Genomic DNA, 27,562 nt, shown 5'->3' on the forward strand with positions numbered 1-27,562 from the left:
GGGAGGCATCAGATGGTGCCTCCCAAGGAAACACTAGACAACTCTTTCAGGAAGTCAATAAAACAAACAAACTATGAATACAAATATATACTTATAATATATACACAATTAAGTAAAACAAAATAAATAAAAACAAATATATGGTAAAAAACTTGCATTCTGAACAAAAGAAATAGCTTTCTACACTGAAGGGAAAAAAATACCATTCAAAGGGGAAAAATAAAATTAAATAAAAACAGACACACAACTCTAGGGCAGTAATACAGCATTTAAAACCAAGCAAAACCAGTACCACTTAGCAAAGACCAAAACCAAATATGATGAATCTCAAAGGTCAGTTCTTTGGGCATATTTTTTGGACTGCTATGTGGTGAAAATTAAACAGAATTCAGTAAGATTCTGGGTGAACTATTCCAGGTCTACTCATACTCAACCAAAGTCAGAAAGGGGGTATTATACTGGCAACAAGCATTTAGAGCCCCCAAATGTTTATGCCCTTTGATCTAAGAGCCCCACTCTTAAGGATTTATCCTGACAAAATAGCCCAACTACATGGACCATAGCAGTCACTGACACATGATGTGAAAGGGAAGAAAACTAGAAAATAAGCCAATTGCCAACATTCAGTGACTAGTCAAATACATCAGGGTATATACACATACCATGAAATGTTATATAACCACAAAAAATGCCAACCTGATGATTTAGTAAAAATGCAGAGAAAGTATATGAGATAATAGTAAAGTAAAAAGCAGAATATGCAATTATTATGGATAATTTGACTGATCTATGTATAAAACATATTCAAGGAGTAAAAAAGAAAATTAGAAGTAAATGATCTAAAGTTGTAATAAATAATAAAGCAATCATACAATAAGTTATTTTTTTCTTTTGGTAAGGTTTATTTCATTAATAATAATAATAATTGGTAATCCTTACAGGGGCTTTCAATACTAAGTTCTTTAAATGCTCATTTTACCCTCCTAACAACCCTATGAAGCAGATATTATTATTACTCTTACTTTACAAGTAAAAATACTAAAGTTTAGAGAACGTAACTGACCAAGACCACACAGGGATTAGGTGGCAGACCTGAGGCTGGGCCTTGCCCTGGCTTATATCAAAGTCCAGGCTTTTAATCATGACATCTTACTTCTGTTTAGTTTTATTTTGCAGTTAAAAGATGTATTGTTAAAACAAATAAAACCATAGTAAAATCAGATGTCATTTCCTTCCTGTTGAAAGAAGTCCTAGGACTCTAACAGGGTTGGTGCTCACTCTTTTAGTAATTGGTGTGGTGGGGGTGGGAGAGAGAGAGGGAAACCTGCACAGCGACGGCAGAGACTCTGGACAGGAGTGAGGAAGGAAACAGACCTATCCAAGGTACTCACCTCTGCTAGTGCCCTGCTCACATAATTCTCCTTCCTGGCAGCTTCCTGGAGCTCCATAGCCTGCTGGACGTACATTTTCCCAGCGAGGATTTCATTTTCCAGCAGCGACAGCTCTTTCAATGAAATGGGCCAGTTCAACCGTTCCAGTGCCTCATTTAAAGCTGCCTTGTTTTCCAAGTACCGAATTGGTTTGTTTGCATCTAGCCTAAAAAAGAAAAGAAGAAGAAACAAAAGAACAAAGAAAAGACCATTAAAAAATGTGAAAAGATAGTTTTTTGTCAGCCCTGCCCTGAGAAGCATCTGTGAAAGCAGGTGTCAGATGCCAGTTACCAGAATCACAGCCACGCTCCCTGGCCCATCAGAACTTCAGCACAAGTTAAAAATGTCCCCCTCTGTAATTACGGTAGGCACTTTTCCCCATTACCTAATTTGATCATCTGATTTTAAAGAAGTTTGATACACACATATTTTTAAGAAAAAAAACCAATTTCTTTTTGGCATAGTTAGAGCCCATTTCTTTCTCTCCAGGTCTAACATTTGACAGATCAAAAAATGTGTTTCAAAGAGATCCCACACAACTATCCTTCAGCAGTGATTCTGAAAAACAGAGGAAAGCAAAACTAAACTAAACATAAATATTTGCCTTGGTGCAGTAATTCTTCCACCAACTCATTTGAGCTATTTCGATCCCCTCTTCTCCTTCGAATCCTAAATAGGCCTAAACTTTCTGGCTTTGTTGTTTGGGTGCATGAAGGACAGGAGCTGAACTTTCTATGAGCTGAGGAATGGGCTGAGAGACTCCAGGGGAAGCCAGTGTGGTGTGACGGCCCAGGTCCTGGATTCTTTTCTCAGTCCCAGCTGCTATGGAGAGGAGGGAAGAGGGTGGAGTAGGGAGAGATAACTCATTTTATAACCACCATTCTCTTAGTGCTAACATTGTCACTTCTGTTAGCTATAGGGTGTTGGAGGAATACAGTGTAAACCCAGCACAACCATGGCACTCAGCCCACAAACAAACTTGTCTCCAGGCAACAGCAAAAAAGTTTTTTTTTCTTTTTTTTTAAAGGTTACAATCCACAGGAGCATTCTTACCGTTTTTTAAATCTTTTAAAAGAATTTTTTAAAATTTATTTTTAGAGAGGGAAGGGAGGGAGAAAGAAAGAGAGAGAAACATCAATGTGCGGTTGCTGGTGGCTGTGGCCTGCAACCCAGGCATGTGCCCTGACTGGGAATCGAACCTGCGATACTTTGGTTTGCAGCCCACGCTCCATCTACTGAGCTACGCCAGCCAGGGCTAAAAATTCTTATTAAAAATCTAAATCGGAGTGATGTCAGCAAGATGGTGGAATAAGAAACCCCAGGCCTTCATTTCCCCACAGAGATACCAACTTAACAAGAATATAGGGACCAAATAGCCTTTGTGAGAATTCCAGAAACCACTTAAGCACTTGAAGCACTCCACAAACCAGAGAAGAGTGGGCACTGAAGTGGGTAGGAAAATTTATTGCATTTGGCCTGGCGTAGCTACTCCCTTCCCCAGCACAATGCTGCTCAATTAAGAAAAACTCCTAAATCCCAACTTCTTCCTTGAGAGGGCAAGAGAAAAGAGAATATGCCGCCAACATTCTGGCTTTTGGAGGGTCTGCCAGAGACACTGGTTTCTGTCTCATCTGATTCAGAGTGCTAAAGGGAAGGGCTACACACTTTGCATACCAGGTTAGGGGCCTCTGAGAACAAAGCCCAGCTCCAGGGCTTGTTGTACCATCAGAGATACTGCAGTACCAAAAATGAACACCAGGGGGAGTAAGAGATTATAGGCTCCTGAAAAGAAACTGGCAAACCCATTTGGGAATAGGCACAGGCCTACAGGAGACAAAGCCCCAGAAAAGAGTTACAAGGATCCCAGCATCTCTAGCCTGCATGATTGATCAAGGTCTTTCTCTGTAAGAAAACAACATATAATGACTGGCAGAGGTGTCTTTTTCTCAAATGCTCAACTAAACTCAACTAAAGATGCTAAGGCATACAAAGAAACAGAAAGACGGCCAAAGAAACAGTGAAAGGAATAAAAATGACCAGTATTATCTCAGTGCCGACACCAGACAAAGATACTAAAGAAAAGGAAGCTACTAGACCATTTTCTTTGATGAATATAGGGGTAAACAGCCTGAACATAATAGTAACAAACTATGTCCAACAGAACATTAAAAGGATTATACACCATGACCAATTAGGATTTAGCTCAGGCATGCAAGGCAGTTCAACTGGAGAATATCAATTGAGTTAACAGACCACAACACATCAACAGAACAAAGGGAAGAAAACCCCACATGATCATTTCAATAGAAGCAGAAAAAGCATTTGATAAAAGCCAGCAACCTTTCATGATAAAAACAATTAGCAAACTAGTAATAGAAGGGCACTTCCTTAATATGATAAAGGGTATTTATGAAAAAACCACAACCAACATCCTGCTCAGTGGTGGCAGGCTGATCAGCCGCAAGACAAGGTGCCCCCCTCACCACTGCCCTGCAACGCTGCACTGGAAGTCCTATCCAGACCAATTCAGCAAGGGAAGGGAACAAAGGGCATCCAGCTGGAAAGGGGAAGTAAAACTATCTCTACTTGCAGATAGAAATAACCTCACTCCACATGTACAAATTCACTTAGAATTGACCAGTGACCTAAATTTAAGAGCTAAAACTGGAAAAGTATTAGAAGAGATTTACAGGGTAAACTTACGTGCCCTGAATTTGGCAATGGAGTGATTTCTTAGATGTGACATCAAAAGTATGAGCAACAAAAGAAAAGTAGGTAAACTGACTTCATAAAAGTTAAAAACTGGGCATAAAAGGGAAATTATCAAGAATGTGAAAAGACGCCCTGGCTGGTGTAGCTCAGTGGATTGAGCTTGGGCTGTGAATCAAAGTGTCACAGGTTTGATTCCCAGTCAGGGCACATGCCTGGGTTGCAGGCCATGACCCCCAGCAACTACACATTGATGTTTCTCTCTCTCTCTCTCTTTCTCTCTCTCTCTCTCCACCCTCCCTCTCTAAAAACAAATAAATAAAATCTTTAAAAAAAAAAGAATGTGAAAAGACAATGTATAGAATGGGAGAAAATATTGACAAATTATATACCTGATAAAGGCTGAACATCCAGAACTTTTACAACTCAACAACAAAAGGATGAACAGTTCAATTTAAAAATGAGTGAAGAATTTGAACAGTTTTTTCTCTGAACATACACACATGGCCCAGAAGCACATGAAAGATGTTCAACATTATCAATCATTAAGGAAATGCAAATGAAAACTGCAACGAGGCATCACTTCACACCATTAGGATGGCTCTAGTTTAAAAAAGGGAAATAAGTGTTGGCAAGGACTGTGCAATAACATTGCTGGAGGAAATGTACAATGGCGCCGTTGCTGTGACCAACAATTGGGTGGTTCCCCAAAAAGTTAAACATAGACTCACCCATGACCCAGCAAAACCACTCACTCTGATGTGTACTCAAGGGAAATGAAAACATGTCCATACAGAAACTGTCACGTGAATGCATATGGCAGCATTGTTCATAATAGCCGCAAAGTGGAAACAAGGTAAATACCCATCAATGGGTAACCAAATGGGTAGAAATACACAATGGGTCATTATTCAGGCATAAAGAAGGAAAAAAGTACTACCTATGCTACAACTTGTATGAACCTTGAAAACACTGTTTTTATATGATCTAAGTAAAAGAAACCAGACACAAAAAGCCACTGATGTATGGTTCCTTTCATAGGATATACCTAGAATGGGCAAGTTTACAGGGAAGAAAGATTAGTGGTTACCAGAGGTGGGGCGGGGGAGGATTGCTTCATGGGTACAAGGTGCTTTTCTGAGGCGATAAAACAGTCCCGAAACTAGAGGAAGGTGATGCTTTGTACAACATTTTGAATCATTTAAATATTACTGAATTGTTCCTTTAAAAAAATTAGTTGTAGGTTATGTGAATGTCACCAAAATTTTTTAAAAAGTAAGGAACTGGCTTACTTTTCTTTTTCCTCTTGAGATAATGCTCGCCAAACAATTTTATTCAATCGCCTGTTTAAAAAAAATAAAAAAAATAATTACTTGGCACCAATACTTCATTTCATAGCAAAAGGCTGACCCCAGGTCCTGCAGGGCACTGCAGGGCAGCCCAGGCCAGTGGCCGTCAGCACTGGCCTACGCCACTGCCATTGGCTCAGAGATTGGATATGAGTGCTCCCTCCCTTGGCGTGACTGCAGAAGCCTTGTGGCTTTGTGACCATGGTGCTGCAGAGTGACAGAGGGTCCCATTCTCAGCAGCAAACAAGCTGGTCCTTATTATCTCTACATGAAGATATTTCTGAACACCCACTATTTTTCTTCCAAAGTAAAAATGTAAGTGTGTCCTTAACTTGCCTCTGTAGGCAGTCTTCTGCCTGGATTCTCCAAGCAAAAGAGGTTACTAGGGTCACACATAACAGGCCTGGGCCACACGTTGGAGATCAAGCCATCTGTCTTCCTTGTTTTCCAAATGAAGACTCTGAGAAGTGCCTCGCTCGCCCACCACAGCTAGTTGGCAATGCTGAGAACAAAACTCATCCCTGAACATGTTTGCAGAGATCCTTGTCCACCCAAGAAAGGAGGCAGTTGGAGCAATGATGGTTTCTACAGGGTGGACAGAGCTCCTTCTCTTGTTACTAATCAGTGATGCTTCTTTCAGAGGTTCCAGCCCAGTTCTGCACTACCACATCATTACCCAAATGTGGCTTCCTGGAGAGCAGGGCCCGGAATGCTGGCTCCTGGGGTTGTTAGCTGCTGTTAAACAAGCCTACATCAATAACATGGGTTGGGAGAATACTGTCACTCTCTAAGAGACATTCTTCTAGCCACTGGCCCCAGTGTCAGTGCACAGGGCTCTGGGAACACACTTTGGGGGTGTCATCCTGCCCCGATCTCCTGTCATGAGCTTGGTGAGGCCATAGAAGGGGGTCTGACAGGGTGGGGCACAGACTCTGAGCCAGACCACCTGGACCCAGAGCTCAGTTAGCTTCTCCTCTTCCCAGACTTTGGGCAAAAACTTTTCCTCAGAGTGGGGACAATGACAGTGTCCCCATCCTAGTGTTACTGTGAGGACTCAATGGTCTAGTATCTGTCTGACACACACAGATGCTCTCTGTGTGACAGAGTCAGAAAGTAGGGAATAAGCCGGCTCCACACTCTGTCTCGATTAAGTTTTCGGTTCTTTGGGGCCTATTTGAAAATTGGGTTTCTTTAGTCATGCAGTTCATGTAATAGTGATCAGGGCTTCGAAGACCTATAAAAGGATCCATAGGATGGATGCATTTGGGGTTTGTGTGTGTGTGTTTTCTATTTAAAAATCTTTATTAAAAATCATCTTAAATCTCACTGTGACAGTGGAGGCAATGTGCGAGGGAGGCTGGGGGTGTGGACGGGGGCTTTAGAGCTATACAGGTCTGAGTTCAGATCTCAGGGTCCCCACTTGCTGCCATGTGATTTTGTTATGTGACTTTTTGAGACTCTATTTTCTTATTGATAAAACAAGGATCATACCACCCGCACTGGTGCTGAGAGAATTAAGTGAGGGGTTGGCAAAAGTAGGCTTACAGTTGTTCATATGGAAAAAGGCGTGCAGGTTATAATTATTACAATGGCTTAATTAACTCAAAAGAATGTCACAATGGCACAGTGCGCTTACTTTGGCCCACTGCTATAAAAAGTGGCCAGGAATAACTCAGTGTTCATTGTCCCAGGTTCTGGAGTGGGCAAGTTTTGTGATGCTGAGAAACCAGTAATGAATGTGTGTCCAGTCAGACTTAGACTTAGCATGTCTAATTTTAATTCAATCCTTTAGAAAAAAATGTTTCCAAGAGCACATTTTCATAACCTCTGTTATTCCCCCATTTTCTATCTTCGCTGAAATATTTTAGAGTACACAGGGCAGACAAATGGGTGGGTGTGAACTGAGGGCAACCAAGAGCGTGGACCTCAGCTCCACCTGGAGGGGCTGGGAGGAGCCCGAGAGAAGCCCTAGCGTGTGGGTGGAAGGCAGTCCCCGTGAGCTACTCACGGGCACAGGACAGAGGGCCTCTCTAGGCTGCTCCAGCCCCTTGACTCAGGGATGTTGCTGCCCACAGTTTTCCTCTTTATTTTAGAAGAGTGAAATTTGCTTGAGGGGTAGCATTCACTAGCTTTCTATGTCTCTGCTTCACAAACTACTTGTACCAAGAATTGGCTCATTTGCTAAGCAACTTGTCACTAATGACACTCAGAAGTCTAAGCAGCAGCCGAGTAATCTGGAGTTTGTAAGTAGAGGTTACCAAGTATGGTCTCAGAGCCAGCTTAGAACCGGTGCTTCCTTTGTGGATCTGGGGGCTGCAACCTTGACCTTAGACTCACAATAAAATAAGCTGCAGAAAAATCACACCAGAATCCAGCCAGCCCTGGCAATCTTCACTCAAAGCTTATAATCAGATGCACAAAGCCAAAATTGTAGCCCCCATTCTTAAAATATTGAAACAAAAACACTCCCACATATAAACACTGAGTATGACCAAAATAGCTAGTTTATGTCACCATATTGGCTAAAGGGCCATGAGTGTATCTTTTCCGCCTGGTCATCCCCAACCACACAAGTTATGTCTGGCTTACTTGTGGTGGGAAACACCTGAGAAATCTTATACTGGGACTGGGGTGGGTGTAAAGCAAGTTTCATTACTTTTCATTCTGAATATGCCTTTTCTAATATGCATGTCTTTAGGAAGGTGGAACAAGATAAATATTGACACACCAACAAAATTCTTAAATATTATGGAACACCAACAATCAGGAAGTTTTGTGCTGTGTAATAGCAATGTTAATTTACAATTTACTATTACTGTTATTTTTATTATTAAACAATATTAAGTAAGTAATTCATTTAATATAAGCATCAAATTACTAAGACTAAATTAATGTTAATTCAATCAATATTAATAATTATTGAGTTAGTCATGTTAGATTTAATATTATTATTAATACTAACAATATAGTACAGTATTTCTCTAAGAGAATTAAAAGGCTTTTCCAGAGTCACTCATTGGAAGGAAGAAGTGGGCAAATAGCTTACTATGTATTTTGGTCTTTCTGTTAAGGAATGAGGGCTCCCCGCCTGGGAGAGAGGAGTCCCTGTCTTCGAGAAACCCTGGGGGAGAACTGTGTGACAATGAACCTCCACCTTTTTATGGTTCTTTTAGAATCAGCAGATTCAGGGAATAAAAGGAGGGGAAGTAATTAACATTAATTGGTCTTATATATAATTTACATAATGCTTCCACCACCCTGTGAGATTGATGTTGAAAATAAGGAATCTGAAGCTCACAACTATCACATGATTTGACAAGTGGCTGTCAGAGCCGAGAGTCAAGCCCAGAATTGTATGGCCTTTGTGGCACGGCTTTCACAGACCAGATGATTAGAGAAGTCAAATATTTGAATGAACCCAGCAAATATTCATATTAAATTATAATATGAATAATATTATTATATTACATTCTGAATAACTGAATTTGAAAAATTTTAATGACTAAACTTCAACTAGATTAAATTCAAATTAAATTCCAGTAGTCAAATATATGTATATAATGACATCTGTTAGGAAGAGGAGACAGAGGGGAAAGCAAGGCTGCCCCAGCCCTACCTTCGGGAGCCCACACGCCCGCCCAGAGCTGAGAGTGCTGTGAGTGCCCAAGGACCACACACAGGGCCGGTGGTAGAGTGTCACTGAGCAATGGCCTTACCAAGGAGGGCCGCTGGTGTGGAGGCCAGAGGAGAGGCAGGAGGCCAGCTGGGGGACAGGATGGGGACAGCAGAGCTTAAAGGCAAAGAAAGGCTTGCCTGGAGTAGAGGCAGAGGCAGAGAGGAAAAGGGTAGAGCCAGGTGAGGAGCTAACAATAGAGCAAAGTTGCAGGCCCATAGGGAGGGGGAAGCCTTGAATATAGTTCGTCCTGCCTGCAAGAGAAACAAAGAACAGACAAAGACTCAAAAATCCTGAGATCTGGAGGCCTGTGCTGGGTGTGGTGGGGAAGGCAGCTTCTGATTGGCCAGTGCTTCTGACTGGCCTGTTTCTTTTGAGCACACACTAGACACACTGCACAAAGGCAATTGACAGTATATGCTGGCCTGGGACGTAGTGTTAATTTTCATGAACTTGATTTCATTTTTTCCACCTCTGTGGTGGTAAATGAAAACCCAATCGCGCAGTCTCTAGAACCAAGAATAGGCTTGCCTGGAGAAGCCAGGCTCACTCCAAGGTTAATGAAGTGCTGTGCACCAAGGATTAATCAAGTGTTGGGGTGGAGGTGGGAGGTGATTAGAGAGCTAGGCAGGGTGAGACTGGATCTGCGGCCTTTTTGAAAAAAGGCCCATATCTCAACACTAACAGGACCATTTCAAAGTATAATTTTCACTGTAGTCAAGTTGATCATCTTCTTGGTCTTGAAATAAAAATGGTTTGCAGCCCTGGCGTGGCTCAATTTTGGTGTGGCTCAATTGGTTGGAGCATCGTCCCATGTGCCAAAAGGTTGTGGGTTTGATTCCTGGTCAGGGCAAATGCCTGGTTTGTGGGTTCAGTCCCCAGTCAGGTCGAGTAAGAGAGGCAACCAATCAATGTTTCTCTCCCTCTCTGCCTCCCTTCCCTTCTAAAATCAATAAGCATGTCCTTGGGTGAGGATTTTTAAAAACTGTATACATAATAGCACACACTTATTTATCTCCATTATCTTACTATTGTGGGATTTTATTAGTCATTATACAGAATGTTAAGTGTCAAAATGACCAAATTCACTCTTCTAAAGGGAAAAGTTTAAAGATCTTGTGTTAACTCGAGATTTCTACAGGCTCAGAGAAGGGAAGACAGTTTGAAACTGTTGGACACACTCAGGTGAGGTACTTAACGCACGCCTGGCACACAGGAAATGCTGGTGTTTGCTGCTGCTGCTGCTGCTGCATTTGACATTCCTCGTAGATGAGTTTTAGACAGCTGCTCCAGATGAAAAAGACTAATAAGCTAACACAAGAGAAAACAGGCGAAAACAAATGCCACAGCCATGAGGGAGCAGCCCGGAGTAATACTCACTTTTCATAGGACTTAATTGCCTGTTCCACATTTTGCTTGTAGATATTGAGCTTGACTCCTTGGGGGTTAATTAATGTCATCCTGTTTGTGTCATTGCACACGTGGGCCAGAGGGAACACCTACACATCAATGCCACAGGAAAGCGTCATGTGATAGGCTAGCAGTGCTTTCAAAAGTGGATCTACATGGCTATGCAGTATGTTTCTCTGATTATGAGATCAATATAATTGTAGAAAATTAGAAAATCATTAAAAATATAAGAATTAGAGATATCATTGCTAACCTTTTTCTTCCCAAAACTACATATTTAAAAAACAACCACTGCCACAAAAAAGAAAAACAAACTGTTTTGGGAAACTCTCTGTGGTCAGAAGTGAGCGTTAGCTTCAGGAATCTCTGTCAAACTGATGGAGTGATCAGTAAGGATCCCACAGGGTCCCACTGTTGCTATTTGCAAATTACTACCTGGGCTAAACATCTTTTTCATATATTTAATTTACATTTAATTTTCTCTTGAGAATATCTGATGATAGCCAACACCTCTTGACCATTTTCCTTATCAGTTGTGAGAGGTTCCTATACATGTCAAATCAAGAAGTGGTCAATGGAACCACATTCTGTACAAACAGCAGAGTACCGGGCTTGTTTCTGAGTTCCTTCTTTCTGCAGCTGGCTTACTTCCAGGACTTGGGAGGCCTCTGATTCTATGCCATCTTAGTAGTACCTATAATAGTGTGCATTTCTCTGTTTGCCTGATACTTATCTCTCCCTCACACAATACAAACTCCACCCGACAGGGACTTTGTTTTATTATTCACTTACCGTATTCCTATCACCTAGAACAGTGCCTGGCACATAGTGTGCCCTCAATAAATATTTGTTGACAAATAAATATATGTTCATAGAGAGGCGTAATCCATATCTTAATATTTAAACAAAAAAGAAAAAGTGTAACTAACTATATAATTTCAAAATTGTAACTGATTCCAACTACAAGGAGCATATAGATAGGTATCTTGGAAATGTGGGTAACTGTTTTTAAAAAGTAAATTTTTACTTTCAGTCAATCAAGATGATATAGTTCGTGCTTTTATGTTCCCCCTTGCCTCCAAAATCATACAGAAATCATACTGTTGTTGTCATTGTTTAAAAAATACATAGAAAAGAAAGAAGAAAAAACATACATGTCTGATAAATAGATTTCTGGAGACAAAAAGTTGAGCAGAACTATGAACAGATGAGCAGGGCTGAAGCCGTGGGCTTGTTGGCTCTGTCTGAAGATGGCAGGGGCCACGGGAGCTCAGCTCCTGGGAAGCACGTAGGTCCTGAGTGCTCTGCACCCAGGGCGAGGGCCTGAGAGGCTCTGCCTGAAGCCAGCACTGGCATGAGGGTTTCCCACCCCTGAAAGAAGGCCCAGTCTAGTGAGAGAGGATCCTGAATCTATGATCCACCATCTGCATCTATAATATTCCCGTATTACCAAGGAACAAGAACTCTAAAAGGAGGCTCAAGGGGACAGATTTGGGCAAGTGCAAAATAGGAAAAAAACATTAAAAAAATCTTGTTAAAATAAGTCAGCATACTAAAATTCCAAAAGACACACACACACAAGCCAAAAATAATAGCTGAGCAAATTTACAATCAGAATGCCAATTCACAAGAAGAAAAACTGATGAGCCATCTAACAATGACTTTATACAAAGCATGGTTAGATTGTTCAAAGATATAACAGTCATATAAACATCCAAAAAACATAAAGAAGCTCCATAAGATACAACGAATGGGAAAAACTACAATACTTTAAATAAAAACATAAAATCTTTCTTGGAAAAGCAGACAGTGGAAATGAAAAATACATACATTCATCTTGCAATTGAAACATCAAGACTGAAACTAACAAGAAGATAGGAAGATTCAAAAAACTGAAGAGAAAATAATAAAGAGGCTTTATAGCCAAAACTTACTACTTGTCAGACACATGAATTCAGCATGTGGCTTCTAACAATCGCTGTCAAAGGCAAGAGTCAGAACAGTGGGTTCACTGGACTCTGAAAACTGAATGAGGCTTGTAGAAATGAAAAAAAAATCTTTCCAAAATAGAGCTGCAGATAGCGTACATGTTGAGAGGGTAGGTTGGGGTGGGGGTGGTGGAGGTGGAAAACAATCTGAACAAAAGATTCTTACTTACATTTTTATCACCTCTGGGGGAAAAAACCTCTTTAAAAGTTTATAAGTAGCCCTCCAGGTTTGCCAACTTATATAGCTTAATTACAAATCAACACCACAAAATGTGTAGCAGTGTTACCACATTTCACCACGACTAGTTTGACTCCTCACTTAACATACTTAAAGCGAACCCATCATTTAACGAGCTACTTCCCTCTTTTGTGGATTTGGATCTCATGCCTTGCATGGCCATAATATACTTCAGTGTGGTTGCAGTTCAAAATTGTTCAAAACTGGCTCGTGTGCATGCAGATTTAGGGAAAGACAAAGTCATACTCCACACCTTCAGTCTGTGGTCTTAGTTTTTACAACATGGTGGTCACGTGGAGGTCTCACGGGATATTCTCTTTATGACATCAAATTTGTTGTGACTATGAGGTCATAAAGAGTGTTCTCACAGGGACTTGGGAGGTCAGAATCACAGCCCAGATGATGTCAGGAGGCAAGTGGGGAGGAGAGTGCTGTTAGTGAAGAAACTGACAGCTCTGTTTGAGAGGGGACAAAACTGCCAGATCACACCTCCTTTGAAAGTGGTTTACTTATTACCTCTTTTATTTTTTTCAGATTTATTTATTTATTTATTTTTAGAAAGAGGGAAGGGAGGGAGAAAGAGAGAGAGAGAGAGAAACATCAATGTGCGGCTGCTGGGGACCATGGCCTGCGACCCAGGCATGTGCCCTGACTGGGAATCGAACCTGCGATGCTTTGGTTCGCAGCCCACGCTCAATCCACTGAGCTATGCCAGCCAGGGCTACTTATTACCTCTTATAATGCAAATTAAGCATAACCAACTAATGAGATACCTTCTAGACAAAATTTGATAACAAAAGAAAGCATCAAGGTATTACTTATTTTAATTCTCTTGAGGTTAATCTAGAAAACTTACCAAATTGATATGAATAATCACACCTTGTGTAAGAAGATTTTAGCTAGAGAGGGAAAGAGGAAGAGAGAGAGGAAGGGAGGGAGGGAGAGGGGGAGACACTGAACATAAAGGCAGAAGAAATTTCTGGAATTCATGGAGAGCCAATCTGGGCTGATTCTGTTAGAATTTTTCCCACTATTAGACCAGAAATGCCCTAAAAGAACCACTACTCAAGTACTTAAAAATAGTTACATCAATAGTGAAAATAGTGTTTATTCTTTCATCTCTGCCAAGTGCTAGGTACTCTCTACATATTTCTTCATTCAAGCCTTGTATACAATATATTCACATATGCAGTTCTTGTTATATGACTTGCCTCTCCACTAAACTCTGTAGTTCTTTATTCCTAAAAAAAACAAAAAACAAAAAACACCAGCTTCTAGCACATATACAAAGTAATCATTTGTTGAACACATGAAAAACTAAAATTATATATAAATTAAAATAATGGCCAAGTCCCAAAGGTTTTTGAAGTTTATTTATATTGTAAAAGATACATATGGATTCCACCAAATTTTAATCCCTGGTAACTGAGGCATGAGATGAGTGTAAATTTGCTATTTTTAAAGAGGCATTTGCTAAGTATATGAGCAATGTGGAAAAGATTTTAAGAAAGATATTAAGCTTACATAAGAAAACTGTTCTTAAACAATAAAAAATTAAAATGAAATATCATTCCAGATTCTGTTTGGCAAAGTTTTCTTAATGTAACTATTCTACATGATAGCAAAGATAAAGGGAAATAGGCATTCTTAAAATTCCAACTGAACTGCCTCAAAATGGGAGGAATAGTTAAATAAATTGTAGTAACTCATATTATTGAATATTAGTACAACCATTAAATCACTCAAAAACAGTCATTACAAAGAAATATGTTCATTATATATGCTAAATGAATAAAGCAGAATACAGAACTGTGCACACAGCTATTAGTTGCTAAAGCAGTACAGACAAAATTCTACCTGATAACAGTCTGTGTTTATGAACAATCCTACAATCCCCCTTTTGAAAATGAGATGATATTGTGAAACTGGTATTTATATATTTATTGTTCAACCCTGATTCAATTCACCAACAACTTTTGCTTTTTCAGCAAAGTCAGTTCTTCCAATAAGTATGCAGAACTTGTGGCCAGATTGGCCAGGAAGTGTCTGACTGGACATGTGTAGTGAGAATGCCGAGGCCGTGCATGTACTGGGTGGATAACTCTGGACAGATAGCGCAGCTGTCTGGGCTGTCACACGCTAAAGCCTGAACACTTGCTACTGAGCCAAAATATCCTCAGGCTCCAAAGAACACAATGGAGGCAAGGCCACCAAATTAACTGGCAAAGCAGTGTGTCAGTAAAACCATCCACAAACCCATGGAAATGTTATTTACTATAGTGTAGATGACAGTATAGATTACATCTTACATTTTTCAATCTAAACTTTTAAATATAAAAGATAGTTTTTTGAACTTAAATTTCAATTAAAATGGTGCAATAGACAAATGTGTTGGTGTGGAACAATGCTCACAACAGACTTGAGAGAACTGGGGGCACCAAGCAGCATGTCTGGTTTGACTTAATTTTGGCAAGACAAAAACAAGCAAAAGAGGACATACACCACTGCTTCATCTGTAGTGGAATTATAAGTACTATTCCTTTTCCACTTAACTATATTTTCTAACTTTTTTACATGGTGAATATATATAGCTATTGCAATAACTGTGCTTTTGAATTTTCAATTAGAATAAGTTTTCTATCAATAGAAAAGTTACATTTAATGCTACTACATTTGAAAGCAGAAAAATGTCAGGTCTTTAATAGCACCTTTAACCTATCTGCACCTAAGGTTTTTCTTCAGCTAAATGATGAGATGAATATCCACCTCATTAGGTTGCTCTAAGTTTTAAATGAAATACTTTGATGATATCAAATGCTTCACTCAGAATCTAGTGTGAGGACTCCTTCATACCACATTAGAGACCTGTCATGGCCTGTTGGGAGTAAATGAGCAAGGTCATCTGACCACAAAGCTGTCTGCTGAACCCAGATTCAGACAAAGCAAGGAGCCTTGATGAGAATGATGATGAAGATTTAGACTTTCCAAAGATGTAGACTAATGTTTCCAAATTATTTTGGTTTTATTTTCAAAGCAATTGGCAATGAAGAGCTTCAAAGTCTAGATTCAAGAAAAAACTAAAACCAGCCATGGCTGGTGTGGCTCAGTGGATTGAGTGCTGGCCTGAGAACCAAAGAGTTACCAGTTTGATTCCCAGTCAGGGCACATGCCTGGATTGCTGGCCAGGTCCCCAGTAGGGGGCACCTGAGAGGCAACCACATATTGATATTTCTCTCCCTCTCTTCCTCCCTCCCTTCCCCTCTCTCTATAAATAAACAAACAAACAAACAAACAAATAAATATCTAATATTTATCTAAATATCTAAACAAAAAAAATAAATATTTTTAAAAAACTAAAACAAGTTGCTAGGACAACCTCTCTGTTCAATACTTCATTTTCAAGGTGACGGATTTGATGCTGCTCCAGGAAACACGAAAAATCAATATAGCATTGTGTTTTAAAAGAAGGAAGAGCCCATACGTTATGTCATGAATGAAATGAAGAGTGTTGGTGATGAAGTTGCATACTGCTTTATCTTTTTTAATTATTATTTTTTAAATCCTCACCTGAGTATATATTCATTGATTTCAGAGAGAGAGGAAGGAAGAGAGAGAGAGAAAGACAGACAGGCAATAGACAGACAGACATTAATCAGATATATACACCTGTACCAGGACTGAACCTGCAACCTAGGTATGTGCCCTGACTGGGGATCAAACTGAACATACAACCTTTGTGTGTGTGTGTGTGTGTGTGTGTGTGTGTGTGTGTGTGATGTATGAGATGACGCTCCAACCAACTCATCTACTCAGTCAGGGTGCCAAACACTGCTTTATAATTCTACCCAGATGGATGTGGCTATACACAGAACATAGGAGCAAGAGTCAATTAAAATTTTCAATGAAGTGGATTTAGATTCATGTTTTCTTTTCAGCTCCATTCTAGTTTTTGTCTACTTTTTCATAAAATATTAGGTTCAAGTCTCAAAGAGCTATACATCCCAGTAACTGGGACATATTTTTAGATAACTGTTTTCCTATTTTTCCCATCTATAGCTAAGGGTCTCTTAAAGTCAGATAAAAAATTAAGGACTAAAAGACGTACGTGTGCTTTAAGGGTGAAATTAGAATTTATTTCAGTATATTTTCATCATAATCATTATTCTTGTTCTTATTATCAATAATAAAGGATGGTCCCTGACCAGAGTGGTTCAGTTGAGCTTCATCCTGCAAAGAGAAAGGTTGCTGGGAATTCCCAGTCAGGGCACATGCCTGGGTTGTGGCCCAGTTCCCAGCTGGGGTGCATGTGAGAGGCAACCAATCAATGTTTCTCTCCCTATTTCTCTCCCCCTTCTCCTCTCTCTAAAAATAAATAAATAAAATCTTTAAAAAAATAATAAAGGATGGTGAGCACACTGGACAGTGTGCAACCTACCCACAGGCTTGAGATGAGAATTTATAATGCCAGAAAGGGACCAAGCACAAGTCCTGTGGTATAATGCACTTGAAAAAGGTTGGTCCTCTTTCTGTGGCACTGCTTTCTGGAGTCAGAAAACTAGAATGTTCTCCTGAAGACCAGGATCCTCACTACTTTTCTTCCCAATTCTTTCTTCTTAAATTTGACTGTTGTCCTTCTTCTGTTTTGGCTCCATGTGGTTTGGTCCTGTCCACTTTATAAATAGCCTTGGATACATCCCCAGTGTTACCATCTGGGCCAGAGCCACCATAGCTTTGACTCCTGACTGCCCCTCATCTTCCCAGCCTCGGACCCTTCCAACTCTTCTCCATATAACAGCCAAAGCCCAAACTTGATCTTTTCTCTCCTCTGTTAAAAACCCTTCAGTTCCCCTCAGGATGACATTCAAAGTCTTTAACTTTATCAAAACCCTTTCTTCCCCAGTTTTAATACCTTCCTCCAGTCACACTAAACTTTCTTTGGAATGACAAACCTTCTCTGATTCTTAGACTTCCCTACAAGCTCCCCCACTGCCTAGGACACTCCTGCTTACTTCCTCACCTTCATAACTCCTTCTTTTCCCCAAGTCTGGACTTGGACTAAACAAATGCTCATGTCTGAACTCTCACAACCATGTCTGAACAACTCTCTGATGTGTGAAACTGTGTTAGGGGACCCTCTTCCATCATCAGTCTCTACTTTCCACATGTCACATTTAACTAGAACTTATTTTAGTTGCCATTTCCTCAACTGTGTGGTGTATATGTTACCAATGTTTTTTTCTGAGATCTGCCTTAATTTTATTATATATTTTTATTCAAAATAACATTTTTATCTTTATTTATTCAAATAAATATTTCCTTTATGGTTTCTTCCTTTGACTTTATTCTTTTGTTTTCCTACCCTATCATGTTTGATTTTTGGGAAATTTACTTTTGATGTATCTCGGCTTGAGAGGCCTAGAAGGAGACACGATAAACATAAGAAAATTCTCCTTCCAGGGAGAGTTCACTAAATACACTTTATTCCAAATAAAACTCAAGAATATTAATAGAATTAATCCACAGACTATGAAAAGCTGTCACCAAACTTCTTAGAAGAAATAAATTAGTGCTTGGTTTCTCACTGTTACTTCTAGAAAAAAATAAGTTCAAGTGATGAGTTGGTATCTGACTAATCAGGTTAGAGTTCACTGGAGGTATAAATAGAATCTTCCCGTCACAAGATGACAGCCAGTGACAGGACCACTCACCTTAAGGCAGAGCCATCAGGAACCCAGCCTAAGTGAGCACACATACAACTGCCAGAGCCGTCAGTCATGTCACACAGGATGTGTGTTAAAGTCCATGGGTGTTATTTCTTAAGTGTGATTAATACAAAAAACTCACCAATTCATCCACTTCTTCCAAATATATCATATCTCAGCCATTGTAAGACCAATTAGATAAAGCTCTTTTTAAAACCTGCCTTTAATTTTTTCAACATTTTCTTATGAAAAATTTCAAATATGTAAAAAAGGAAGACAGAACAATAGGATGATCCCCCTGCCCCACTCAATAGTCTTATTATCCAAATAAAACAATGATCTACTCATGGCCAATCTTGCTTTATCTATTCCTCCCTTACCCTGCTACTCCTACCATCCAGATTATTTTGAAGTAAATTCCAAACCTCTTCTATTCCTCTATAAATATTTCAGATGAGAAAAGGTCTTTTAAGGATATTGTTTTCAATTAGTTACTGTAAAGCCTGATATATTTCTATTTAAATGATTAATTGTCATTATATTTGAAGCACTGGTGTTCAGTCCTTATATGCTCATTTCTTTTGTGCTCCCCATCCCTGTGCAATCTGGCTGCTCCACAGGAATTATTTTTGCTAAGGACAGGGCCTTCTTATCACACAAATCAATGGAAACTTTCCAGTACTTATCTGGCTTCTTCCACATTTAACGCTGCCATGTCCTCTTACTGGAAGTTCTTTTTTTCCTTCAGGGACATGAATGTCTGTCACTTGTCACTCTCTTAGGGTTCTTTTGCTCTGGCTAACTCTCCATTCTATCCCCTCCTTTCCTTCCTCCTTCCTCCTTTCTCTCCTTCTTCTTTGGAGACTTTCACAATAGCAAAGATGCCCCTGCACTCAGAAAGAGAAGGCAAGCAAAGGAAGGAAATAAGCTCTCACAAGTTCTCCCTGTCCTTTGGTGTTGGACACCTAGGACTCAGGACTCTGGCCCAGAGGCTTTTCAAACACTGCTGCAGCTCTGCTGCCACCCAGCAGCAGAGGGCCATGAACTGCCATCCTAACAAAGGCAGTCCCTTTGTAGCTTAATAGCAATAATGCTTAAGAGCTGCTCTTGTTCCTTTTTACTGCCTTTACAAATAAATCTTTTTGAGTGAAATACATCTTTGTTACAAGTGTACAAGACACTGAAGTACATGACTTTTCATTGAAGTGGGAAATGAAAACTACATCAAGCAGAAACATACAGAAGATCATTTTACCTCATCAAAGACCTTGGAAACAACATACTTGTCCAGAATGGGAATGTAGGTGGCACTGTGAGGGACAGCTGTCACTGACAAGGCATCCATGATGGTGAGTTTCCTGGCAACCAAGCCATGGGTCTTGAGCCAGTTTGCTGAAGACATTCCTGAAGAACTAGGAACATTGACTGTGACATTTAAAACTTCAAAAAACAAAACCATAACAATACTGTCCCAGTAAAATTAGAACACTCACTTTTGGTCATAAACTTGGCTTTCTTCTGGAGTCAATCTTTCTAATGATTTGTCATCTGGATACTCATTTGTCAGCAGGATGCTCATTTCTGTGGAAAGGGAAGTGGCAGTTGTATAATATCCTCATATGTTGGTTTTATGTCAAAACACAAGAGGATCACACATATCTCTGAGCTCAGTTGTGACTGAGGGCTAAGAAATGAGCCACATGTCAGAGAATACTGGTCTATCAGAGAGGGTTCTCAGACAAGAGTCACCTGCAGTGGATGCTGCAGACCAATTCATAGATAAGTGTGGTGCTGTCATTGTTTCATCTTCCTCATCCCATGGCCCCTGAGATGTCTCTCCAGGGAAAATTGAGTCATACTCATTCTCTCATTCTTCAGAGAACACATTTTTAAAATATTAAATAAGAATACCATTAACTACTGATTGTTCAATGTTGCCCTCATTAGACTCTCCCCGAATTATACAGGGGAGCTTCAATCGACATTTCAGTTTTTGATAGCTTGTTTGGTACTTCCTTAGCTGTATGTAGGAAAACCAAATCTCTATTAGGTTCTATTTAGTTTTAGGTTCAAATTTTCAAATTAGCACTTGGGGGTTTTAATGTATACCCTTATATTAACTTGGAGTTATAAATGCAAGTGAAAATTAGCTCAGTAAATGCCTAATTTATCATATCCTAATCATCATATGATAAACCCTGTAAGAACTGTGCATGGAACAGACTTCAGATATATGAAGGGTTTTTGAGACTGAGGAAAAGACATTAACTAAATCAGCACTGAAGAACAAGATTTGATTAAGCTATGACTGAGTAACAATAGGTGTGAATTTGTCACTCAGGTGCTTCTTACTGCCTAGGGGATTGTGTGTGTGTGTGTGTGTGTGTGTGTAGCTGGGATTTATAATTTATCAACTATTTGAAATATAGGGAAAAGTACTACAGAATTAAACTTTTAAAAATCACTATTTTAAGAATAATGATTTTATCAACAGTAATAAAAACTGAGTGGAAACATCACATTTTCCTCATGTTTAGCCCCTAAAAGGCTGATAATATGGACCAGAGAATGGCTCACTGGATGGTGTCACATGAATGAAGGGAAGAAAACAAACCAGCTGTGAAGTGTTAAATGTTCAAATTCAAACCTTGGAGAGGCAGTGAGCATTACCACTAGCACCATGGTTACACAGGCCATGTGTTCACCATACACCCCGGCACAGTAAGTGCAAGCCTCACCCTGAGAAAACCCAGTTCACAAAAGCAGGTAGACCTAACTTAATAGAGAGTCCTGTGAAGAGAAAGCAATCTGGATCTACTTAAAAATTATTTGTTTCCCCCTAAGTATCTACACTCGGCTCTTTCAGGAGAAGACCCACTGGGCAAAGGGAGGCCAGCCTGGTCTTCCTGACATAGAGACCCTCTTGGGCTTGCCTCTGTCACTTGGAGTGTTCCAGTTGCTAGAATTGGAGAAGTCATCCTTTTTGCTGCAAGCTGAGCTCTTGAGGGTGGACATCTGGCTTCTGAGCAGGCTGGTTTTGGTTGATTCTGTGGGTATATCAAGGAGAGGGTTAAAGAAAATTGGGAGGGAAAGAGATACTTCATTAGATGCAACTATTTCCTTGGATCTTTAGAAAAAAAATGCAGCTTCAGTTTCCTAAACCTTGATCACAATTCTGCCACCAACTGAATACTATGGCAATGGATCTGACCCTTTTGGAAAGAAATCTGCCTCCAGAGTCATTCAGGTTGTTGGCAGAATCCATTTCTTTGCAGATGTAGGACTGAGGTCCCTGTTTCTTGGTGGGCTATCAGCCAGAGGCCTCAATCAGCTCTGCATGGCACCCACATTTATATACCTGTGGCCCCTCCATCTCCAAGCCAGCAATGGCACACTGAATTTCCCTCCTGCATTGTCTCTCTGATTTTCCATTCTGCCACCAGATGGAAAAAGCCCCTGCTTCTAAGGGCTTGCATAAGTACATGCCACATCACCAATAACCCTGTCTCAAGGTCAACATAACATAATCATGGGAGTGATGACTCATTATCATCACAGGTTGCAGGGTTTAGAGTGGGACATCTCTGGTAGGCTGATTTAGAAACCTGTCTACTACAGTTGCTGTCCATACCTTTATATTATTTTCTACCCTCTATTGGATCCCTTCAACTAGCAAATGGGCACTTATCAAATACTGACATTTAGTCTGTGTGCTTTAGAGAACGAACCTGTACCAAGATATCTTGGTGAGTTTTCATATGTGATTATAGAAACTACACTAATTGTAAATATGTTCTCTACTTCACAATTTAGAGGCACAAGTACCAAGGCTTTATGTAGTATTCATGAATGAAATGTGTCCGTGTTTTCAACAAGAAGGGACTAACTATCTCCCATAATAGGTGAAGTGAATAATATTTAGTAATCTGAAAATTGTCTATCTTTTGCACAGAAAGATAATATCAGTAGTCTCCATGCATGGAGATAGGAGTGTGCTATGTGCTATTTATTGTTTTTCTAGGCAGCAAAGAGGTGAGTTGTGTTTTGGTTGCCTCCGTAACGAAGAATTAAGAAGCATAAATCTTGGGAGTGATGTCTGTGAAAAAGAGGTAGATGATTCACATAGGAGAGCTGAATTCCTGCCCCTAACCACACTAGGAAAAAATTACTAGACAAAAACAACCACAAACACAGGTATACCACAATGAAAATAAAATTTTGCTCCAAAAGTCCCCAAACATAAAAACTGCACTGCTCCCAAACTCTGCAACTATTACAGTAGATTCAAGCAGTTAACTGCTCCCCAAGCTCTGTGTAATCCGTCCCCACATTCTCAATTCTCTATATTAAAATAAAAACAGAATAAAAATTCATCACAGGATTGTCTATCATTAGCAATGATCCCAAATCTAAGTAAAATGGTGGAAGTGACAAAAGACATTAAAATGTTTAGGATGAGTAGCAAATAGTATCTTTAGCAAAACTCAGATTGATTGGAATGGGCAGGCAGGAATGGTAGAAGGGATGCAGTCACACAAGTGGCCCAGTATGGGAAGCCTCTCTGTCCCCATGGGCTTAATATATTCTTCCCTTGCACAGAGACACCAGGAGAGGCAGACAGATCATTCCAGAGGGACCAAGATATAGCAAGTGGCCCATTCTAGAAAGCCTCTTGGTCCTTCTGGGGCAAGGCTCTCCTTCCCTGCCCATGGGGACACCTGAGAGACAGTGGTGGAAAAGCCACCACAACTCTTCTCCACTGAGGGACATCTACAATCTCCAGGAATGACCTGAGTAAACTCAGGCAGCCATAACAGGCACCAGAAGCAGCCTCAGTAACATTAGAAAACCAAGCACAAAAGTTATACCATGAAGGCTGTGAAAATTAAATTGCTCCTGGAACCTCAGCCCACAAAAACAGGCCAAGGTCTATGTGCTAACCTTGACCAGAGCATTTACTTACTAAAAGAAAAGATTTAAATAAAATCCAGAGTCCTTAATATAATATCCTGACTAAATGTTTAGAATACTATTTTAAAAAATCACCCAGAATATCAAGAACCAAGGAAATCACACAACAGAGAGAAAATACATTTTTTAAAAAGATAAGAACCTCAAGTCTACAGGATAATAACAAAATATCTAACTTCATATCATCAAATCCCAAAGGGTGGTGAGAAAGAAAGTAAAACTGAGAGACCCTATTAATAAATAATAGATGAAAACTTCCCAAATTTGGTGAAGTTTTCATGTATTACTGTACAGATTCATACCATACAGACATACCATACAGATTCATACCATACAGGCATACAATACAGATTCAAGAAGCTGAGAAAACCCCAAAAAGAATAAACTCAAAGAACTGTATACCAAGTTTCAGTATAATTAAACATTTGAAAATTAGAAGCAAAGAAAAAATCTTGAAAGCAGCCAAAGAGAAAGGATGCATTACCTATTGCATTGGGAAACACCAATGGGAACACCAAATTGGGAACACCAGTTTGAATGACAGCAGGTTTTCTCATTAAAATGTAAGAAGCCAGAGGAAGAGGTACACTATTTCTTAACTACAGAAAGAAAAGAACTATCAACTGCAAATTCTGAATATAACAAGTTTTTCTTCAGAAATGAAGAGAAAATAAAAATTTTTCTGGACTAAGAAAAAGCAAAAGGATTTGTGGCTAGCAGACCTACCTTTACAGACTGAATACAGAAAGTTCTTCAAACAGAAAGGAAATGAAAAAAGAAGATATTTTGCAGAATCAGGAAGGAAGAAAGAACAAAAGAGAAAAATATGGTATATACAATAGACTTTCCTCTTGAGATTTATAAACTATACTTGATGATTTAAATTAAAGTTATAAAACCACCTCACACTCAAAACAATGATTTAAAACTGGAGAAGGTAAAGAAATCTAAATTGAAGTAAGATCTGCACACTCCACACAAAGTGCTAAAATAATGTTGATGCTAGTACACTTTTATAAGTCACATTCATCTGTCATACTTAAAGAAATCATTACAAAAGTGACACAAAAATATACTCAAAAACAAGCCCATCAATAGACAAGTGGATAAAAATGTTGTGGTACATATTACAATGGAATGTTACTTAGCCACGAAGAAGAATAAAATCTTACCATTTGTGACAGCCCAGATGGACCTAGAAAGTATTATTTTAAGTCAAATAAACCAGAGAAAGATAAATACCATATGATATCACCTATATGTGAAATCTAAAGAACAAAATAAATGAACAAACAAAATTGAAACAGACTTGGAGATACAGAGAACAAAGTGTTGGAACCCAGCAGGATGGGGTGTTGGGAAGGCAGAGTAAATAAGGGGATGGGATTAAGAAATACTAAATGGTAGCTAAAAAACTGGCATAAGGATGTAAAGTAAAGCATAAGGAATGTAGTTAACAATATTGTAATAACTATCTACAGTGCTAGGTGGACAATTGAATATAGGAAAGAACACTTTGTAACCTATATGAATGAATGTCTATCCATTGTGCTATATGCCTGAAGCTAATACCTGAATACAAACTGTAATTTAAAAAATGGGGGGTGGGGTGGATATTTTCCTCGTCAGCCACCAGTGGGAGCAGCTGCTGTGCCCAGGGACTTCCAGTCAAGATGGAGGCATAGGTAAACATGGCTCACCTCCAAACACAACCATAGAAAAAATTACAACTAAACAACAAAACAATTAAAACCCAGAATTATCAGAAAATTGAGCTGTATAGAAGTACAACCACCAAAGGATTAAGTCACATTCATCCAGATAGATAGCAAGGGTGGAGACATGAAGATGTGTGGAGATGCAGAGGCACATAAGGAGTGGTCCCACATCCACGTGTGGTGGATAAAAATTGGGAGGGATACCTCAGGCGTGAGGGATCCCAGCACCACACCAGATCACCCAGCCCAGGGTACCAGTGCTAGGAAGATAATAAGTTCCCATAACTTCTGGCTGTAAAAATCCATGGTGGTTGGGGTGCTAGAAAAAACTGCAGGATTCTCAGGCATCTCCTCTTAAAGGGCCCACAGTGAACTTAGGAATTATGCAGATTCACTCCCTCTGGGCTCCAGCCCCAGGGCAGCAGCTGGAAGGGCACCAGTGGCATATAGCAAGAAACTGAAGTTTCTGTCATCAGGGCAAGTGCCAGGGACAGCTTCCCTCTGGACAAAACTCCAGAGACCAGGCACTGGCCATTATCCTTTCTGAGCTCTCCCCTACACATGGCCACAGAGCAGCAACACAAGTCTGAGACTCCATTGACTTGGCTCACATGGGTTACCTGGCCCTACTGATTACCTAAGGCTCTGCCCCATCCAACTTACCAGTGAGCTTTTCTACAATAGGCCAGTCTATTAAGACAGGGATTCAAAGCAGCTCTGTCTAATACATAGAAATAAGCATAGGGAGGCTGCCAAAATGAGGGAACAAAGAAATATGGCCCAAATGAAAGAACAGAACAAAACTCCAGAAAAAGAACTAAACAAAATGGAGATAAGCAATCTATCAGATGCAAAGTTCAAAACACTGGCTATGAGGATGCTCAAAGAACTCATTGGAAGTACTCTACCCTAGATCACTCTATCCAGAAAAGCTAACATTTAGAATTGAAGGGCAGATAAAGTACTTCCCAGGCAAAATAAAGCTAAAGAAGTTTGTCATAAAGCCATTATTGTAGGAAATCTTAAAGGGATTTATTTAAGAAAAAAAAGAAGATAAAAACTATGAGCATTAAAATGGCAATAATTTCACAACAGTAACAACTGAATCTAAAAAGCAAACAAGCAGAACAGAAACAGAATCATAGATATGGAAATCATTTGGAGGGTTATCATTTGGAAGGGGGAAGTGGGAGAATGGGGGAAAAGGTGGAGGGATTAAGAAGTACAAATTGGTAGGTATAGAATAGACAGGGGGATGTTAAGAACAGTATAGGAAATGGAGTAGCCAAAAAACTTGTATGTATGACCCATGGACATGAACTAAGGGGGGATTGCTGGAGGGAATAGGGGTCCCCAGGTGGAGGGGACCAAAGGAGGAAAAACTGGAACAACTGTAATAGTACAATCAATAATAATCAATAAAATATATTTTTAAAAAACCTTACCACAGAATAAATGGGAATTTATTGTAGGTAATTACATATCAAACTGATAGCCAGAAAAGTATCTAGTAGAGAGGCTTTGACTAATAATTCACTAAACTGATTTATTGTTACACATTTTTTAAAGATACCACACATGCACACACTACTGGTAAACCAAAATGGAGTTGCGGTTTACAACTCCATCGGAGTTTGTGGTAACTTTTTTTAAAAAAATCAAATAACCTAAAGAAAGCAAGAGAAGAGAAACAGAGAAATCAGGCCAATGAAAACAAATAGAAAATAACAAAATAACAATACCAGGTGCTAACATAATAATTTAAATGTTAATAGTCTAATTACACTAATAAAAAGACATTGGCAGAGCAGATAAAGGAACAGAATCAAACTATATGCAACATATAAGACATTTATACTTCAAGTACATAGGTAAATTGAACAACAAAAAAGATGGAAGAAAAGTTATGCCATGCAAATATTAATAAAAAGCTAAAGTGGCTATATTAATATTTGATAATGTAGACTTCATAGCAGAAAGAATTTACTTAACAAGGGCTCAATCCACCAGGAAGATATATAGATCCTAAATGCATACAAATAAATCAATACAGCCTTAAAATATATGAAGCTAAAACTGAGAGAGCTGAAAGGAGAGATAAATCAACAAACGTACTTGAAGACCTCATAGCCCCCCTCTCAACAACTGAGGCACAAAATCAGCACGTGCAGAGAAGATCTGAACAACACAGCCAGCCACCAGAATCTAACTGACAAACACTCCCCTCAACAGCAGAACACACATTTTCCCAGTGCCTGTGAAACATTTATCAATATAGACTATGTATTAGTCATTCAAACAAACCTCAACTAATTTAAAAGAATTAAAATCCTATATAATATGTTCTCTGACCATAGTGGAATCAAACTAGAAA

At 39.5% G+C, this 27,562-nt stretch overlaps 1 protein-coding gene across 3 annotated transcripts in view; it reads right to left on the reverse strand.

Moving 5' to 3' along the window:
- The window catches only part of VWA3B (von Willebrand factor A domain containing 3B), a 199,950-nt gene that overhangs the window by 32,014 nt on the left and 140,374 nt on the right, over nt 1–27,562 (reverse strand). For all 3 annotated transcript variants that reach the window (XM_036030068.1, XM_036030069.1, XM_036030070.1), the window contains 6 exons: nt 21,433–21,546; nt 19,993–20,080; nt 19,755–19,911; nt 10,542–10,660; nt 5,432–5,482; nt 1,392–1,596 (listed from right to left, as the gene is read on the reverse strand). In XM_036030068.1, coding sequence (XP_035885961.1) covers nt 1,392–1,596; nt 5,432–5,482; nt 10,542–10,660; nt 19,755–19,911; nt 19,993–20,080; nt 21,433–21,546 — 734 coding nt within the window. The remainder of the gene's footprint in view (nt 1–1,391; nt 1,597–5,431; nt 5,483–10,541; nt 10,661–19,754; nt 19,912–19,992; nt 20,081–21,432; nt 21,547–27,562) is intronic.

The sequence above is a fragment of the Phyllostomus discolor genome, chromosome 6 (assembly GCF_004126475.2).
Source record: "Phyllostomus discolor isolate MPI-MPIP mPhyDis1 chromosome 6, mPhyDis1.pri.v3, whole genome shotgun sequence".
Classification (NCBI taxonomy): Eukaryota; Metazoa; Chordata; class Mammalia; order Chiroptera; family Phyllostomidae; genus Phyllostomus; species Phyllostomus discolor.